This window comes from Aquarana catesbeiana, linkage group LG01 (genome assembly GCF_042186555.1).
Source record: "Aquarana catesbeiana isolate 2022-GZ linkage group LG01, ASM4218655v1, whole genome shotgun sequence".
In the NCBI taxonomy this organism is placed as follows: Eukaryota; Metazoa; Chordata; class Amphibia; order Anura; family Ranidae; genus Aquarana; species Aquarana catesbeiana.
Window position 1 is genome coordinate 351,930,718 of NC_133324.1, and position 20,050 is coordinate 351,950,767.

At 40.3% G+C, this 20,050-nt stretch overlaps 1 protein-coding gene across 1 annotated transcript in view; it reads left to right on the top strand.

Annotated features, from left to right (window-relative positions):
• Nucleotides 1-20,020, top strand: part of SLC7A8 (solute carrier family 7 member 8) — a 76,463-nt gene extending 56,443 nt beyond the window's left edge. Inside the window, exons 5-12 of the mRNA XM_073632702.1 lie at nt 2,510-2,635; nt 3,753-3,906; nt 8,159-8,282; nt 8,483-8,586; nt 10,837-10,933; nt 11,063-11,212; nt 13,059-13,236; nt 18,745-20,020. Of these exons, the coding sequence (XP_073488803.1) occupies nt 2,510-2,635; nt 3,753-3,906; nt 8,159-8,282; nt 8,483-8,586; nt 10,837-10,933; nt 11,063-11,212; nt 13,059-13,236; nt 18,745-18,893 (1,082 nt within the window). The 3' untranslated portion in view covers nt 18,894-20,020. The remainder of the gene's footprint in view (nt 1-2,509; nt 2,636-3,752; nt 3,907-8,158; nt 8,283-8,482; nt 8,587-10,836; nt 10,934-11,062; nt 11,213-13,058; nt 13,237-18,744) is intronic.
• The last annotated feature ends 30 nt before the right edge of the window (nt 20,021-20,050 follow it).

Sequence of the window (20,050 nt, forward strand, 5' to 3'; positions counted from 1 at the left end):
TATCATGCACCTCTACATAGTGTTTTCCACACACCCATTATACATGTTATCGCAGACTGTTCTATTCCAGTTCAGGCTGTACTTGTTATCTGCATTGGGTCTTTGGGCAGACACCATTATCTTACGTGTCAGGGACAAACTACTGGGTGTAGGCATGAGGAATCTTTTTCATACTACCAGTGGGTGCCTCCTGTCTTGTCTTTCCTGTGTCTTGTACAGACTTGATATTTAGGAAGTGAGCTTGTTGGTTTTCCATAAAATTCCCCTTGCGTCATACATGGTGTTTCTGAGCTGCATCGACTTGGGCATTGGAAAGAGGCCATAGCTGATTATGTCAGGCAGAGAGGTGCCACCTCTTTGCAGCTGATTAGAAAGCATTAAGGATGTGAAACCGAAGCAGGAATAGTTCATGTGTAGCTATATATTGATTATTAGAATTGGGTTGTCATAAAACCCAGATGAATAAAGCGATTTAGATCAATGATGTGTTCAATCACACTTCTTTCGGACTACTCAGTACATACCTGGGAATCTCCAAAGACAGCCATTCTCTTTGTACATCAGTGACAGTACAGAAAGCACTGCATGTGAATACGGACAGCCTGTTTGGATCTTTCCGATAAAAAGACTTTGGGGGTTATTTACGAAAGGCAAATCCACTTTGCACTACAAGTGCAAACTACAAGTGCAAAGTGCATTTGAAATTGCACTGGAAGTGCAGTCACTGCAAATCTGAGGGGTAGATCTGAAATGAGGGGAAGCTCTGCTGATTTTATCATCCAATCACGTGCAAGCTAAAATGCTGTTTTTTATTTTCCTTGCATGTCCCCTTCAGATCTACAGCGACTGCATTTCCAAGTGCACTTTGCACTTATAGTGCAAAGTGGATTTGCGCTTAGTAAATAACCCCCTTTGTATTGTTCATTGGGAAACGGCAGTGCTCAGTGAGTAAGGCATACTGTATTTATTATAAGCAGCATGGCTTACAGGCCAGTAATTCTCGCTGAACACTACAGATTGCAGTCATTGGCAGCCATTCTATTATCCGATTCAAGTGTTCTGCTCTCTTATAGCAATACTATATAAAAAAAAATGGCTGCTCATATACAAAGTATACACAAAAAAAAAAAGGATTCTAGAACGTTAACAAATATTAGGATAATTTGTGCTATTTGCCATAATAATTATTTTCTTTTCTTAAATCCAAAAAGAACTTTATTAAAGAATTGCACAACATTACATTGCCAGACTTTACCATAGGACACATACCCATTATGAATACATTCAGTAGGAGGGATATAGACATTTAAGAAAAACAAAGCAAGATTTGTCCAGAGCTGTCACAAAGACAAGGAAATAACAAATACAGCACCAGCAAGCATTGAAAATGCAACCTCAGCTGTCATCAAGTCTAAGTAATCTGTCCATGATCAGATCCAATGGGACAAGCCCAGGAACATCCAACCAGGGAGCCCACAATTTTTCATATTTAGGCGTGCAGCCCTGGTGGAGCCCTGATGGTGGTATATAAATATCTTCATCCTCAGCATGTCACCTACATGTCTTAATCCATTCCCTAACAGCAGGAGGATACTCAGACCTCCAGTGCAGCATAATTAATTTAGGTGCCTGAAACAGGGCTCTTCCTATTGCCTCTCTAGTATGATTAGCCCAGTCAAATTCCTCCAGTGTACCTAGTAGGCAGAATTTTGGGTCAACTGGAAGAGACACTTGGAATATTGAGTTTAATTTATGCAGGACTCCTGCCCAATAAGAGTAGAGAGTTATACACCTCCGCAAAAGATGAATTAGGTCACCATAGTCACGCCTACATCTAGAACATGTGGACTCTGTTTACAGACCCATTATGTGAAGCCATAGGGGGGTATAATACACCCTTAACAGTGTATACAATTGGGTCAACCATTCGGTCACATTGAGCAAGCATGTCACCACCGACTGAAAAGCCTCCTCCCATTGTTCATCTGTTAACTGGCCAACATCATTTTCCCAGCGCTCCATCACTCTCAAGGGATGCTGTTTCAAATATGAGCATAGTGTAACTTTGTAATATGAATTATTTTTTTAGGTTTTATTGTGAAAAATAATATTAGTTATAACTAAGTGAACTACGCTGAATTGTAAGGATATTTTCACCAAATCAGATGTAAATAGTAATCTAACCCTATTTAATCACCTCTTGCAATCCTAGCTACAAAGTTGCTAAGAATACAAAGGGAGCCTGGAGTTGCTGATAGGTAGTTATTTTGCAGCATTGCTTAGTAGCTACAGCAATAGGACAGAGGTTATGTTTAGAATAGAGTTTAAGCCCACTATACCTGCTCATATGTTTAAAAGAAACAATAAAAGACTACAGCACTCTTTTAATGATCCAGATCGTTGGAGGACAGCTCCCTCTTGTTGTAGCATATAATAACTGAATTATGGTTTGGACTATATATTAGTGTGTGTTGAACATAACACTAATAGTTTTGTTTTCCCCTCTTAGTGCTGCTTACCTGGATAAACTGTTCCAGTGTGCGATGGGCCACTCGAGTTCAAGATGTATTTACAGCTGGAAAGCTGCTGGCCTTGGGCTTGATCATAATCATGGGACTAGTACAGATCTGCAAAGGTATGTGTACTTTGATTGTAGGTCCATATGAAAGCATCTTATCTTACATAGACACCATTGATGTAGCCACTTAATTATTAAGAATGTGTTCTCTACTCACATGTAAAAATGGAGATATAACCCTGGGCACAAATTTTACCATCATTTGATGCATGTGATTGGAATATTGCTGATAAAAGCAGGGCTGGTGCACCTGCAGAAGCAAAAGATGCTGAGGGTTTTAAGAAATTATGTACTATTCTGCGAATCAGACATGGGTGCCAATGCTAAGCCTACAATAAGGCTTGTTCTTTCAAATATTATTCCTAATGGCTCTGAATTTCAGTGGCGGCCCATCAATATGGGGCGAAGGTGCGTCACCCCCCCCCCCCCCCCAATCCATGCGCCCAGCCCCTAATCTACATGAAGGGCACCCGGTGCATGGATTCCAATGGGGCTTTTTTTTTTTTTAAGCACATGATTAGAGCCTGAGGCTCCCCGAGCCCACCCACTTGTGTGGCAATAGCGAATTAATATTCGCTATTGTTTTCCTGATTCTCCTCCTGGCCAAGCCAGGGAGTCTTAGGACACCCAATCATGTCTTAGGACACACTTCCTGTTCAGCCCAGAGGAGAACGGTGAGGAGAATGGCCTGGCTCTTTATACCCCCTCCCTCCTATGTTAAGGTTAGTCTCCGTCGCTGCATTCTTGTCTAACACCTGGGGGGGGGGGGGGGTCATTGGCGTGCCGGCAGCGGTCCGCCATTCGTCTCCCGCGCGGGGGTAGCTTGTGGTGGCGGTCCTCCGTTCGGTCGGGGGGGGGGGGGGGGGGGCTGGGGGGTGTTCGCGATAATCACATTGAACTAAAACCTGAATACATGTTTTGGGTCAGTGACTTAGAAAGCGTTGAAGCCAGAAGGTCAATATGGCTACCAAGCAACTAGCATTTTAGTGAGAGGTCTGTAATGCCAGCCCTCATGTTGCTTTCAACTCAGGTACCCTTTTGAAGGCAAAATTGTGACATTTTTGTCCATAAGACAAGTACTTTATGCAAAGTAATTTAAGTGGAAGAGTAGCTTTATATAAAGATATCATATTTTTGTTTAGAGGTTCATATTGTAATCCTTATTCTTTCCCAGGGGAGTATTTCTGGCTGGAGCCTAAGAATGCCTTTGAGAATTTCCAGGAGCCAGATATTGGTCTCATTGCCTTAGCGTTTCTGCAGGGATCATTTGCTTATGGTGGTTGGAACTTTCTGAACTATGTCACAGAAGAGCTAGTGAATCCCTACAAGTATGTATAATTTACAGATACCAGGTGGCTGATGATTTCATGGATATTCCAAACAAAAATAAAACGTGATGTTAGTACATGTGTTATCAAATGACTAACATAATATTTTTCGGAGTTTTTATAAATCTGACATAAATAAATGAAATAAAATTATTATAATAATACATACCGTATACCATTATTATAACAAAGACTCTAGTGAAAGTCTTCATATATACTAGCTGACAACATTCTAATTTCGTTGGTGCATTGAAAAATCCACTCGAATGCCCTTTAAAAATGCAGAACTTAATTCAGATACTAATTTATTTTATAATAGAAATTAGAATTTGTCAGGAATGAAAAATTGATTACTTTATGCAAAATACAGTGCAATGGCTATTATGAAAAGGAGACCCCAATGTTGAGGACCATTGTAATAGAAAACTTTCTAGTACTTATTTATATTTACCATACCTAAAGTTAAAGTCAATTCCTTACTTTTTCGTACTCTAGGCAGCGGTGTGTTTTACCTTCCTCAAACCATCAGATGTCTGCATTTAGCAGTTCAGTTAATACAGTTTGATATCATGGAAAACTTTCCACCAGCTTTCAATAGTAAACATTTTTTAGGGTTCAGCCGGTGGGAACCATTTGGCAGTTTTGGTAGCCTTTTTCTATTGTTTCTCAGTTTAGTGAAGTCAAATTAAATTGGAGTGGAAATTGTCTGTCTATCTGCAATGTGGCAGTTCAAAAGGTTTCCACTGCAGTGTCAATTAGTTGCTTATGTGAAACCAGGAAAATATTGAAACAGTGGTGGCTGATTGCTGTGGACTGTTCCATTTCAAATGACCATTTTTTTCAGTTAAAAAACAAAATTGTCCATTATATGGCCAACCCTATGATGGTCATATCCAGCCTAATAAATACAAGCAATGTGACAGAATCCAGCATCGTCTTTAACAGCCAGGCCATGAAGAAGAGCATAACCCTGTGCTCCTTTGAATCTTAAATGTGTTATTGTATGTAGACATTTTCTGATGTGTTGAAAAGTCTTTGGGGGTTGTTTACTAAAGGAAAATCCACTTTACACTACAAGTGTGCTTGGAAGTGCAGTCGCTGTAGATCCAAGGGGGACATGCAAGGAAAATTAAAAAACAGCATTTTTGCTTGTACGTGATTGGATGATAAAATCAGCAGAGCTTCCCCTCATTTCAGATCTTTCACTCAGATCTAAATAGAGTGCACTTCCAAGTGCACTTGTAGTGCAAAGTGGATTTGCCTTTAGTAAATTAACCCCTTTGTGTTTGATTCCCTTGATTCCCTTCACTCAAAACAAACAAGAAAGAACATTTCATTGCTTATGATTGCACTTCCCAATGTTATTGGGTCTCACCGGAGGAATATTGGAGTAGAGGAAGATTTATAGGGATAAAACAGGTCCAGAGAGTCTCAGTGCATTCAATATGATGAAGAATGGGAAGATATTTAGTGCCCACTGTTGCTGGTAAGAGGTCTGGCCCTCTATAGCCAATGTCAGTAGGCTCAGGATAAATAAACTGCATTGAATATCAGCATCATTCAGTAAGAGGGAGTGTGGGACAATCTCTCATTGACCACTGTTTTTTTTTTTTTCAATAAAAGCCGGCCAACATTTGGCCCGTGTGTATGTCAGTTGGTCTGACAGAGGCCGGCCGTTTGGCCAGGTTATGTCTGACAAGCGTGCTGGAAAACCAGCAGCCGACCAGCTGCCGATCAGCGCTCCCAGCCAAAGGCTGAGAGTGCTGATTGGAGTGTTCTGCCGGTGGAAGGGGCTGTCCCCTTGTCAGAACACAACAGCTCAGTGGGGGAAATCGCTGTACTAACGTCAGATCATTAGTACAACTGGAGCTGTCAGTTTTTTTCATTCAATCCTCTGGGTTGAATGTAAAAAAACTCATAGTGTGTACCAGGCTTAACGTCCCTCCATGGGTCAGGGATAAGAGGTGTATCAAGTCTCAGTAGCATTCCGTATGAGGGAGTGTGGGAAGATCTCCTTCTGCCCACTGTTGTTGATGAGTGATCTGTGCCTTTTATAGCTAATTTCATGAAAGCCGATATCTGAGACGAGTGGTGAGTGTTTGCACTGTCTAAACAATGCCTTTTGTAATGGTTATCCTTTAGGAATACCAACTGCTACCCTTAAGAATATAATCACTTTGCATCTGCATGTTAATAATGGCCACAGCTGTGGAATATGTTTGTAGGAACAAACTTTATTCCATATACTGATAATTTTTGCATAACTAAGGCGAGTTGTAATCAGATAGATTTCTGTATATTTTAACTGGCAGTTGACTCAATTCACAAAGCTGACAAACCAGCCTATGTATACTTACAAAAATGCTCCAGTTATTTAGAGTTGAGTCCAATAAAATGTGAAATTACAATCACATGGCTAAAAACAGAGCACCCTAAACTGGTGTTAAAGGCTTGTGAGTTGGGCCAAATGCAAGTTACACTTGCCATTAAAATGATTGACACAAAACCCAGCTTGCTGCTGGTTTTGCCCATGTATGTGCAAAGTATTATTCAGTCATTTACTATTGCAAGTAGCATTATCTGGGGGATTGGAAAAGTATAATAAATTGTACTAGAAGTTATAAAATATGCAGGTGAAAAGTAGAGGCACCGACACAACATTTTCTGGGTTGTCATGCACTGGACTGCATAGGGGTCAGTTCATAAAAATAATGCATAAGGTATTTTTGTTGTCATGCATTCATTTTTGACAACAATTGAAGACTTTTTTTTTTTTTTTTCCTTTTTAATATATATTTTTTTTAACCGCTAAAGATTTATTGCATGGATCAGCTAAGTCAGCTAAATGCATTTTACGATATTTTGGCATTTTTACTGTATACTGTTTAGTTCAAAACACAAAATTTACCATTTGGACTTGCACAGCCAAAATACTGTGCAGTTCCATGGGATGTCGATTTAGAAAAATAAAAAGAAGCCGTGTGAGGGGGAGATAAAAAAAAATTTATTCAAATAAAATAAAGATTTGTGAGGAACAAAGTCTTTCAATAGTCCCTTAAATATCGATCCATATGGAATATTCTTGTTTGGGAATCTAATGTATGATCATGTAATAAAATAATGAACACGGGTTAAATAGTTTAGTAAATTTGCCCCGTAATATCATTTGTCCCACTAATAGGAAATTACATACAGTCATTAATTAGTTTTGTTTATTCATGTCAGCAGCTAGCTCTTCATTATAAAATATTCTGTCCATTACATTGAAGTTCTTCTTCAAACTGTTGCAGGGTTTTCCAGCATGCTGGGAAATCTTTGTGACTGCAGAGTTTTGCCACACTGAAGTGCTCATCATCCTTCATTTATAACTCCCATCTCACTAGCATTTCTTACCACGCTTGCTAGTATTAGCTACTGTTTTCATTTTTATAGTGAACTTGTGGCCACGCTATGGACTAGGGATGAGATGGAAAATACTGCTTCCAATTGACTTCAATGCATTTCCTCAATATTTTACCTAAGGAAAAATCTCAGTTTCACCCATCTTTCTAGGGATGAGAAATTTTGCTCAAAATGTTTTCAGCCAAATGCATTGGAGTCAAAAGGAGGAAACTTTTACTGATATTTCCCCAAAGGTAAAATCAGTTTTAGTGAAAAGCATTTACAATATGTTCTTAGCAAGCAGAAAGGAGCTGTCACATTTGTTGGTGCAGGCACTTTGGAGTAATTCATCCTGGACGTTCACAGTAGAAGCACCAAAGTCACTCAAGTCATTCATTTTAACAGCTGCACTCCCCATGTTCCCCACTGCAACACTACCTGCTCTGTGTTAGACTGGAAGTCTGGAAGGCTGCAGAGTCACTGCTGGAAGGGGGAGCAGGTTGAAAATGATTTTTAGTGCTTCTACTGTGAACTTTGAGGATTAACTGCTGGCCAGTCTACAGGTTCAGTTTAGGTTTGGGGAAGGAGGCTGCACTGTCTGAGTGTTGCTGCCCTGTTGATGATTTATATGGACTGATGAAACTCACAACATATTTTTGTCCGAGTTTTCTGTTTTAACAAAAACTAAAGATACAAAAATAACATATCATAACCATGCCTTCATTTTAAATTGACTCACATATGCATTGCACATCCTTTAATATACAGTACGTGTTCTATAAATGATCACTACCCTCGCTTTACCATCCATATATGTATTCATATCTCCCTCTAGTGGCAAAACTCAGTTAATGATTATGTCTTTTAACAGGAACCTTCCACGTGCCATCTTCATATCTATCCCACTTGTCACCTTTGTATACGTTTTTGCAAACATTGCCTATGTCACAGCCATGTCCCCACAGGAGCTACTGGCTTCCAATGCAGTAGCAGTGGTGAGTATCTGTAAATCACTCCAATTTTTTAAGTATGGGAAGGTAATTTCTTGTTTTGATATTCATATTTATACAAACTCATACAGTATACTCCATCCTTTTAGTTAAAAGTATTTTTCGGGCACAACAAATGTACTTTGCTTTTATGTATCTTTATGAATTTTAAAGATGCCATTAACCTGTATCTATATTTTTTTCAGACATTTGGGGAGAAGTTGTTAGGTGTCATGGCCTGGATCATGCCAATATCTGTGGCGTTGTCCACATTTGGAGGAGTCAATGGATCTCTGTTTACCTCTTCCAGGTAAGAGACCATAGATGTTAAAGTGTCTGGATGTTTGACACTGTAAATGGGGGGCTATTACAAGTACCAGAGCAGACTCATGGGCAGTGGCGGCCGGTCCATTTGGGGCGCCGCCCCTCTAATCTATGCAGGGCGCCGGACACATGGATTTCAGTGGGGCTTTTTTTTTTTTTTTGAAGCACGTGATTAGAGCCTGAGGCTCTAATTTGTTTCAGAATGGCTGATTTGCTGGTCGACGGGGTGGGGTGGGGGGGTGGGTTTAACTGACGGACTAACCAACCGAACGGGCTGGTGGTGGCTCGTGGTTCGTCCCCCCCCCCCCCAAAAAAAAATGGAGCACCAGCTGCCACTGCTCATGGACATGAAAATATAAATGCTCATAGCCTGAGATGATGGGACCCTATGATGATCTCTGATGTCTTTTCTTTTTAATTTATATTTGATCATTTTATCTTGCTATCTAGAAGTATAATTTTGCCAAAGCGGATTGTATGGGATGACAAGTTACTTCAAACTTTATCCATTCTACTTTGGAACACTTTCTGAAGAAAAGTGTGACACAGAGCAATTATCAATACAATTCTCCTCCTCGTTATTATATATGTTAACGGCAATGTGTAAAAAGGAATCATTGGTGGAGATTTACTAAAACTGGAGCACTCAGAATCTGGTGCAGCTGTGCATGGTAGCCAATCAGCTTCTAACTTCAGCTTGTTCAAGTTAAGCTTTGACAATAAAATCTGGAAGCTGATTGGTTTCTATGCAGAGCCGCACCAGATTTCGTACTCTCCAATTACAGTAAATAACCCCCATTGCATAGAATGTCTAGGCAAACTATAGAATACAGTATGTGACGTTTTTAGGCAAAGCATGAAATGGCTGTTATTTTAATAGGATAGATATTTTCCCTAAGCATTGTATATAATACCTATGCATTATGAAGAACGACAAGTGCTATTTATGCAAAGTATGAAAAGAGAGTCATGAAAAGGCCTTGATTGAAAAAACACATATTTGAAAATGAAAGAAGAAATACAAAATAAAGTATAGGACTTTCTTGCTGAAGAAACAACAGAAAAAGACCAGTATTGACCTACTTGTTGCAGCGTGGAAGGCTAGTATTTTTTACTTTGCCGATTTGCCTTTTGGCATTGCATAGAATGCCAGGGCAATGTGTGAAATATTAGGTGTTTCATACTTTTACATCCCATTTTCGGCATTCTATACAATGCCGAATTTCACACATTGAGGAATGACAGCTTGCAAATGAAGCAAGAATACTGTAAATATAGACCTAATGACATTAATGACACTTATGCCCCGTACACACGATCAGAAATTCCGTCAGAAAAAAACGTGGATGGTTTTTCAGACGGAATTCTGCTCAAGCTTGCCTTGCATGCACACGGTCACACAAAAGTTCTCTGAACTTTTGACCGTCAAGAACGTGGTGACGTACAACACTACGACGAGCCGAGAAAATGAAGTGCAATGCTTCAGAGCATGCGGCGAACTGTTTCCGAGCATGCGTGATTTTTTGCGCGTCTGAATTGCATACAGACGAATGCATTTTCGGATAGGAACTTTTTCCGACTGAAAAATAGAGAACCTGCTCCCAATCTTTTTCTGGCTGGAATTCTGCCAGCAAAAGTCCGATGGAGCATACACACGGTCGGAATTTTGACCAAAAGCTCACATCCGACTTTTGCTGGCGGAATTTCTGATCGTGTGTATGGGGCATTAGATGTCAGCAGCAAATAGACAACAACTCAGTCACCCTTTCCTGATGGCTTGTTAAAGTAGAAACTAGTCCATTTTTTTGGGGGGCTGTCCCCATTGCAGAGATTACCCCTCCCAATGGCTGTTGTAGGTACAGGTAACAAGGGAATTTCTTTCACAAGTCGAGATTGAGACAACAATATTATATGAAGAGAGGTGATAAACCATTCCACTATAAGCTGATTCCTGAAAGAAGGAAATCATATTTTAGACAGAGGGGTCACCTGGAAAATGTAAGCAGTACTCATAAATGTCACATCCTGACAAAATATCACATTTTTAACATGTTTAATTTTGTACTAGTGAGGCTCCGTGTATTATGTGAGCACAAAAAAAGCTATGTATAGGTCACGTAACAATGGCTTGTTTTTTTATTTAATTGTACTTTGATGTTATGAGTATAATTGCTATGTTTGAACATGTTGAAATCTCATACTTGAATTACCTCAAGCAAGCTTACTCTTCTCATAGACTGTTTTTTGCGGGTGCAAGAGAAGGTCATCTTCCAAGTGTTTTGGCCATGATCCACATCAAACGGTGCACTCCAATCCCAGCGCTGCTTTTTACGGTAATTCCTTTGACTTTTCGTCATTACTGTTGTTTGCATGCTGTTGTTGCTGTTTGTGTGCCCAGTGCTGTACAGATCAAAGACAAAGAGTTAATAACCACCTTTTCTAATACTTATTTTCTCCCACAGTGCCTCTCTACTCTGCTGATGCTGGTAACCAGTGACATGTATACTTTGATTAATTACGTTGGTTTCATCAATTACCTGTTTTATGGGGTTACCGTGGCTGGTCAGATTGTCTTAAGATGGAAGCAGCCAGACATTCCTCGACCAATCAAGGTGAGTGGGACATAATAAAAGTGGTATTCCTAAAAGGCAAAAAAAAAAAAATTTAAAGGTAACCTGTGATTGACCAATTCAGGGTAAAGGAACAATTTCATCTGACTATTGCTCTTTCTGGATGCACATATTGTACTTGCCTACCTCCCACTCCTTTGTTGTTCCACTTTCTGGTCAAAAGCAAGGGAAAGTTATCCATAGCATACACGAGGTTAAGGATTCTATCCCTGCCTCCATGTGACAGCACAGAGAGCCCAATCAGCCAGTGCCAAACACCAGTGCAGTGATGAGTGGGTCATATGCTCCCTCATACAGGCATACCCCACTTTTAAGTACACAATGGGGTTTATTTACTAAAGCTGGAAAGTGCAAAATCAGGCTCACTTCTGCATAGAAACCAATGAGCTTCTAACCCCAGCTTGTTCAATTAAGCTTTGGTAATAAAACCTGGAATCTCATTGGTTTCTATGCAGAAGTGAGCATGATTTTGCACTTTACTGCTTTAGTAAATAAACCCCATTGTGTACTTAAAACTGGGGTATGCCTGTATTTAGAAGTTTCAGATATTTCACTGTGCTCCTGGTAGACATATGGAGGAGTGAATAAAAGATGAATGTACTGCTGATTTAGTGCCTATTAATGTTAGCCTGTTGTTTTGCCTGCATGGTAGCTACAGGTTCATTTTAAGGGTCCCAAACATGGTAGATGAATGAATCATATGGGCATTTTGTGTTGTTCAAATATCATGTACTGGCATTTTGAATTAGTTTTTTTCAGTGTTAGAAGTGGCCCATCCTCTTCTGGGGCATTCATTTGTAAAGCATAAGCAAAAAACACCGTAGCCTCCCTGACGGTAATCCTGAGTGTGGCTCGGGGTTAAATTTCAGTCCCATTAGCGGTAACCCCGAGCCACACTCGGGATTACATTGCAGGATCCTGGTGCGGCGTTACTTACCTTACGGCGTTACAGGATCCTGCGATGTCCCCCGCTGTGTCTGCGGGCTCTGTTTCCTCCGAAGCCCCTCCGTACCAGGCTCCATTTCCTGCGAGTGGCGCGACGCACGGGGGCGGAGCCTGGCGGCAAATTCAAAAAATGTAAAAATCATAACACATACAGTACTGTAATCTTACAGATTACAGTACTGTGTGAAATCATTTCACTTCCCTTTTGTCCTCAGTGCTTTGGCCCATGCCCTGCATGCAGTTTTATATGATATATACTGTTCTTTCTGCCTGGAAACTGGAGATTGTCCATAGCAACCAAAAAGTGTCCCTTTATGTCAAAAGTGGCTTTAGATCAGCTAGAAAACAGCGATAGTAAATTAGAACACTTGCAGAATTGAGCGATAGTGAATCGTGGGGAAATTTATTTTATTATTATTATATTATTATTTTTTTTAATTATTTATATTTATTTATTATATTATAATTTATGTTTTTGTGTTTCAAACTTCATCATACCCGGGATATCTACTAGACTCTTTGGACAGATTTAAGTGTGTTATTGTTAAGAATTACAGGCCTACAATATAAAACGCCAAATTTCCATGCAAAACAATTGTACCGCTTTCAGCACCTAAAATCCGAAATAATCATACCGCCAGGGAGGTTAAGTACACTTTTATTTCATTTTTATTTTTTTGGTTGAATAAAACTAGATGTGCAGATATTAGGTAGGAAAGGTTGTAAGAATTGGCAGGAACTAAGGTAAACACTAGAGTCTTGGAAATCATAAAGAACCTTTGTGTTAATTGTATGATGATGCATTTATAAGACATGCGTAAAAGAAGAAAAGTCCTCTTTTTCATTAAATTTGTGTGCCATAATTATCCTCTTATTTCAACAGATTAACCTAATTTTCCCAGTTATCTACCTCCTGTTCTGGGCCTTCCTGCTTGTATTCAGCTTATGGTCTGAGCCTATTGTCTGTGGCATTGGTTTGGCCATCATGCTTACTGGAGTCCCTGTCTACTTCTTGGGAGTCCATTGGCAAAACAAGCCCCAGTGCTTCAATAACTTTGTTGGTGAGTTGTCATTTCAGTTTGATCTTCGTAGGGTTGATTTTAGTATTTTTCTTTAAAGTGATTGTAAAGGCATATACACATGATATACTTACCTGCTCTGTGCAATGGTTTTGCACAGAGCACCCCGATCCTCCTCTTCTCAGGTCCCCTGCCAGCTCCTGCCCTATACCAAGTGCCTCCATAGCAAGCCACTTGCTAAGGGGACACTCGTGAGGGCTCTCTGTGTCCATAAGACCCCCCCTCCCTCCTCACTGGCTAAGATTGACAGCAGCGGGAACCACTGGCTCTGGCTGAGAGAGCTGCTGCTCTTGTGCGCATAGGTGGATTGAGATGGGGCTCAGATAAGGCGGGGGGGGATGAGCTTTACCTTAATGTATAGAGTGCATATGGTATATATATATATATATATATATATATATATATATATATATATATATATATATATACCATATCTCACAAAAGTGCGTACACACCTCACATTTTTGTAAATATTTTATGCTATCTTTTCATGTGACAACACTGAAGAAATGACACTTTGCTACAATGTAAAGTAGTGAGTGTACAGCTTGTATAACAGTGTAAATTTGCTGTGCCCTCAAAATAACTCAACACACAGCCACTAATGTCTAAACAGCTAAACATCTGGCAACAAAAGTGAGTACCCTCTGATGGAGGCTCCTTACCATGTGATCAACTGTGACCAATCACAGCCGATCACAGCATGAACTAGGAAGTGCCGGTAAACGTCTTTCCCCGGTTCGTGCTGACAGGGAGAGCTGATCGACAGCTCTCCCTGTAGGGGGGGGGGGGGTCTGCTCTGATAATCAGCACATTGATTATCAGCCCAGCCCCCATGAGAGGAAAAAATTTAGCCAGGCTTGGATGTTTTTCTTCGTAAGAAAAGGCTTCCATCTTGCCACTCAACCCTATCATAGCCCAGACATATGAACAATACGGCAGATCTGTCGCACAGCAGGGTTTTCGGTGTGTCCTGGTTCACCGTTTCAGGTCCGATTTCAGCCTGAATTTTGGTCTGAATTCGGGCCTGAAATGGACCAAAAAAGGCACATGTTTTTCCTGCAAAACGCACCAGACCTGCTGCGGAGTATGTTAACCGGCTCCATATAGAACCAGTCACATTCTCTTGCTATGCGAATTGGATGCAGAGAAATCCGCATCCAATTCGCATAGGTGTGAACCTAGCCTTGATGTTGTTGTAGGCCTCTTGGCAGCCTCCCTGGCCAGTTTTCTTCCCGTCTTTTCATTAATTTTGGAGGGATGTCTCAGTGTTGTGCCATATTTTCTCCACTTGATGATGACGTTCTTTTGTACCCTTCTCCTGACTGATACCTTTTAACCTTGTAAGCTTTATTTGGGATTAATCAGAGACACTTTAAAGGATGGCAGGTGTGTACTGACTCCTATTTAACATGAGTTTGAATGTGATTGCTTAATTCTGAACATAGCTGCATACACAGTTATAAGGGGGTGTGCACACTTGGGCAACCACATTATTTTAGTTTTTTACTCTCCCCCTCCCTAAAAGATTTCAGTTTGTTCTTCAATTCAGTTGTACAGTTTATGAGTCACATTAAAGGTGGAAAAAGCTCTGAAATTATTTATCTTTGTCTATTTTTTTTTCATCACAGAAACCTGACATTTTAACAGGGGTGTGTAGACTTTTTATATCCACTGTACATTGCAAGTGGATATAAGATTCCCCAAAGCTATATATTTTTTAAAAGCAGTGTACCTGAATATTTAAAAAATCATTGAAAAATTCTCTAAAATGATCTCCACCTTTTCCATTGGAAGTGCAGTTGCTGTAGATCCAAGGGGGACATGCAAGGAAAATAAAAAACTGCATTTTAGCTTGCACATGATTAGATAATAAAATCAGCAGAGCTTCCCCTCATTTCAGATCTACCCCTCAGATTTACAGGGACTGCCCTTCCAAGTGCACTTTCAGTGCAATTTCAAGTGCACTTTGCACTTGTAGTGCAAAGTGAATTTGCCTTTCGTAAATAACCCCCAAAATGTCAAGCTAATAAATACCAAATATATCCCCCTTTAAAATGGGAAAATCAGCAGAAAATTACAGCATTATAAACCTTTAGGATTACAGTGCTGGGAACAACTTGCCAGTGACATGATCACTAATCAAGGGCAGAGAAATACCCATTTTCATTGTGTTGCTGCCTCACTGGCAGAAACATTGCAGATTTCCCTTGATATCAAGAGTATAACACTTAGCTGTCCTGCCCAACATGGGCATTACTCCATAAAAGCTCCTTTATTTAGCTATCCTGTCACTAGCGAGTTGTTGCCAAGGACAAGATCGCACTTGAGACCTGGGCCTAACTACTTTTTAAATTGAGTATCAAAAGGAATCGCCATGTGTAAAAAAAAGGGCTTTTTAATTTATTTCATGTTTTTTTTACAATTCTTAATTTAATGTATTTTTTATATTTTTTCATGCATTACAATTGTATTTATTACTGACACAAGAGGGATGATATTCCCACTGTTTGACAATATAAAGATAAAGAAAGTTCTGTTAGACATCGTCTAGTCGTAGATCTGCAGCAAACCTGGATGCTGCCAGTTATTCTGAAATTTCTGACCTGAAATTGCGCTTCCAGGTCATTGTGGACTTTTGCTCTCCATCTTAAACCTGTGGCCAGTGCTCAGAGGTCATACAGGAGATCACATGATTGCAAGTGATCCAGCTGCATAGCCATTCAAATTACAACTGCCAAAAAAATTTGGCTGATAATATTTGTGGACCCTTGGACACCCACCAGCCCTAGGCGCCCACCTAGGTTTCCTTGTGGGTGATTCTGTCCAAGGTTGGCAGTTCAGTGTTAATGTAGAGACTAGAGATGGGCGGAACACTCCCCTGTTCGGTTCGCAGCAAAACTCCCAAATGGGAAAAGTTTGGCCCCGAACTGCAAATTCCATTGACATTTATGGGAGCTGAACATGAGAAATCAAAAGTCCCCATTTTGAAGGCTTATATGCAAGTAATTGAAAATATTTTTTAAAACAATTGTTTTTAAAGGACCAGTGATTTTAATGATGCTTAAAGTGAAACAATAAAAATGAAAAATTCCTTTAAATATAGTGCCTGGGGCTCCCAGTAAAGTGGCGCATCTGTAACATGTATAGAACCTGCTGCAGCAAAAATTAAAACAAGTCAAATCACATTTAAATTGACTCACGCTTGCAGTTGCCGACACGCGGCTATTTAAAAAAAGAAAGAGAAAATAACATGGGGTCCCCCCCAGTCCATACCAGGCCCTTTGGATCTATTATGTATTTTAAGGGGAACCCCACCCCCCCAAAAAAACAACATGATGTCCCCCCAAAATCCATACCAGGCCTTTGCCAGGCATGTCCCCACCCCAAAGCACCTTGTCCACATTAATGGGGACAAGAGCCTCTTCTCCACAACCCTGGCCAGTGGTTGTGGAGGTCTGTGGGCTTATCGGAATCTGAAGCCCCCTAAACAAAGGAGGGGCCCCCAGATCCCACCCCCCCACCTTTGTGAATGAGTAGGGGGACATTATACCCCTACTCATTCACCAAAAAAACTATCAAAAATAAAGAAAAAACACTACAAATGTTTTTGACAAGTCCTTTATTAACCTCTTGCCAGCCCGCTGCCGCAATTATTCTGCGACAAATTGGCTTGCCTGCACAAATCGCTGTAGGCGTACTTCGGTTAGTGCGCGAGGTTCTGCGGGCGAGCGCACGCGCCAATTGGCTAGTGGGGGAGCCAATCAGCGGGTCCGGCGGACTCTATGTCCACCGACTACCCGCGATCATTCCCCACAGAGACAGAATCTGCCGAAGTAAACATACCTTTTTTTTTTTATGTATTTGCAAGTGTTTTCCGCATATTTGTGCGCGCATGCGCGTAAACTTATTTTTGTGTTCACAGTATGTTAATGGACTTTTGCGCAAACGTGTGCAATAGCGCGCATTTGCGCGCACCAGGCATAAATTACTGATTTTTTTTTTACTGAATAATACACCATGCTTGTTTACACACTTGTGTGTATAGGCACATTACAATTAATGGGCTGTATTTTAGCTCAGTGAAAAAATAACCTGTACTGAGCTTTTTCAAGCTGCAGTGTGCAAGAGGCCTTATTGGTATGGGTTATTGGCTTATTGGTTAGACTGAGCCTGGAAAGAGTTTAGAGGGGAACATTAAATGACAATATGGGGAATCAAGCAAAGTCTATAGTGAATTTAGAGCGAAAGTGACATAAATAATTGGAGATATCTTGAACACGAAGACCTCTTTTTGCTCTACATTTGTACATGGTGGATCTATTAATTCTAGGACTTATAGAAAAACAGGGTACTATTACTATAGCATTAAAGTAAAACTATAGGCAAAGCTTTTTGCATAGAGTAATGGAGGGTTATAACCACTGTCTAGAGATGCCCCGAAATTTCTGCCGAAAATGGTGGTATTGGCAGAATGCTGATAAGAGAAAAAGGTGCCGATAATGGCACTGAAAACGTGCGCAACTTTACCGCAAATTTGCAGCGATTTTTCCGTGAACTCACAGCGATTTTACTGTGCTTATGGAGTGTTTTTCATAGGTCGTGTGACTCAAAACCTGCATCAAAAACTTAACACAGGTACGTTAATGATGCATTCCTGCTGCGTTTTCGATGCATTTTAACTGTGGGTTATTTCTGTTTTTTTTTTTTTTTAACTGACCAAAAATGCAGCAAGCAGGATTTTTACCACCACAATGAAAGCGCAATAGACTAGTGTGCAGACATAAGTAGAATTTAAAGGGATACATTTTTCTTGCGCTAAACCTGCCAGTAATGGCCGACGATAAATTCACACTCATTTAAATTGATGATATTAATAAAAAAGTCGAATATAATACAATTATATATACAATTTTTTTTTTTAAACTGTAGTTTTCCGTTTCGGTTTTCGGCCAAGTGCATCCTGCATTTTCGGTTTTGGTTTCGGCACCAACATTTCCATTCGGTGCACCTCTACCACTGTCAATTTATTTTTTGACATCTGTGTCCCACTGGGGAGATTTACTTTCACTTTCTGTCCCATAGCCAAACAGGAAGTGAGAGGAAATCCCTGCAAATTAAGGGAATTCCATGGGGACCCCCAGGTCACCAGAACTAGTGTCTCCATTGGAAGATTTCCCCTCTTACTTTTCTGGAGGCAACTCAAAATTAGGCTTTTCTTTTACTTTCACTTTTAATGACAATGGTAAATAGGACAAATAGAGAGAGTCAATCTCCCTAACAGGAGCAGAGTTAGCAAAAAAAACCTAATCCATCTCCACTCCATTCAAAACTAAAAAAAGTTTTGCCTTTAGTTATACTTTAAAGTATACCCTTTATACAGTATACCCTTATGGCAAGAGATGTGGAATGGAGTTTTCTACAAATTTTTTTTCTGGTTTAATGGTCAGGATGTTGAATTAAGTATGTTTCTGTTTTTTTATTCCCTAGATGCAATGACACGTGCTGGCCAGAAGCTTTGTGTGGTTGTTTATCCTCAGACAGATAGCAAGGATGATGATGTCAGTGAAGAAACCAAAGAGCAGAGAGCACCAATCTACAAGCCAGAGTCTGAAGCTGTTGATGGAGCTCGTGCTTAAGTCCCTTCCGTTAACATGAAAAATTCACACCACTGTTACTGTTCAGACATGCTGTCAAGACCTCACTGAACAGATTGGCAGAAAGATAGATGGATCCTGTATGTATGTGCACCTGTGTTTATGTATATTTGAGAGTATGTACATGGGCACACACATTGCTGTGCACATAGACAGTGCCGACTATTGTATTTCCCGTCTCCATCACCCTCAGGTAATAGTGGTATCCCAGGGTATAATTACTCAGTCAGTGCTATAATTTGTCTGTGTTTTGTGACACAGTCGTGACAGTTGTGAATTGTCCCTGTAACTCAGTCTCTGCGTTGTACTGTGGACCTGTTCCTGACCTCCACTCCATACAGTGCCCTTTATTGCTGTATTAGCTCCCCTATGAGCAGAGGGAATTGTGGCCCTCATCTGTCATGTGACCTAATGTCTGTGCACCTTATGTAAGAATTACTCTAACCTCCAGGTGTGTGTGTGTGTGTGTGTGTGTGTGTGTGTGTGTGTGTATGTGTGTATGTATGTCGGAGTCTTAATTCCCTGGCAAACCTACTATAAGTACTATAGGTGATAGTCTGCTTCACAAGATGGTTGTAAAGGACACTATGTATGCCAGAACGAGGTACCTGAAATTATTATCAGTCTGAACTTTCTATTACTGGCGTTGTGTCTTAGACTGCATCAATTCACAGAGAATCTCTGCTGCTCAGAATATATGATACTAGACAAGGGTTTACACCTGACAATCAAGAGACCTGCTTGGACTGACTCCCTTGCCTTTTGTGCACCGCACATGTGGAATACAATAGGACTTCTGATCACATGCCCTGCTGAAAGTGACTGTCTGCAGAGGAAGGCGGTGTACAGCCAAAGCAATCTCAAGTCTTTCTTCTCCCCAAACTGTAACAAAACATTGTTCTCCTTACTTCACTCCAAAACTGTGATTATCCATAACCTCTTGGGGGAACTCCAGCCTCCCAGTACCCAAATACACTCCAGGAGCCTTGGGTAAATATCTACCAGGTGTTTTCATTCTCCAAAGTACTCTATATGTTTTATATATTTTTTTATTTAGGATCTCTTGTTTCTGAATGTAATAAAATTGGATCTGGTGCCTTTTGGTGAAATGCTTATGTGTGAGGTGTTTTCTGTCTTCA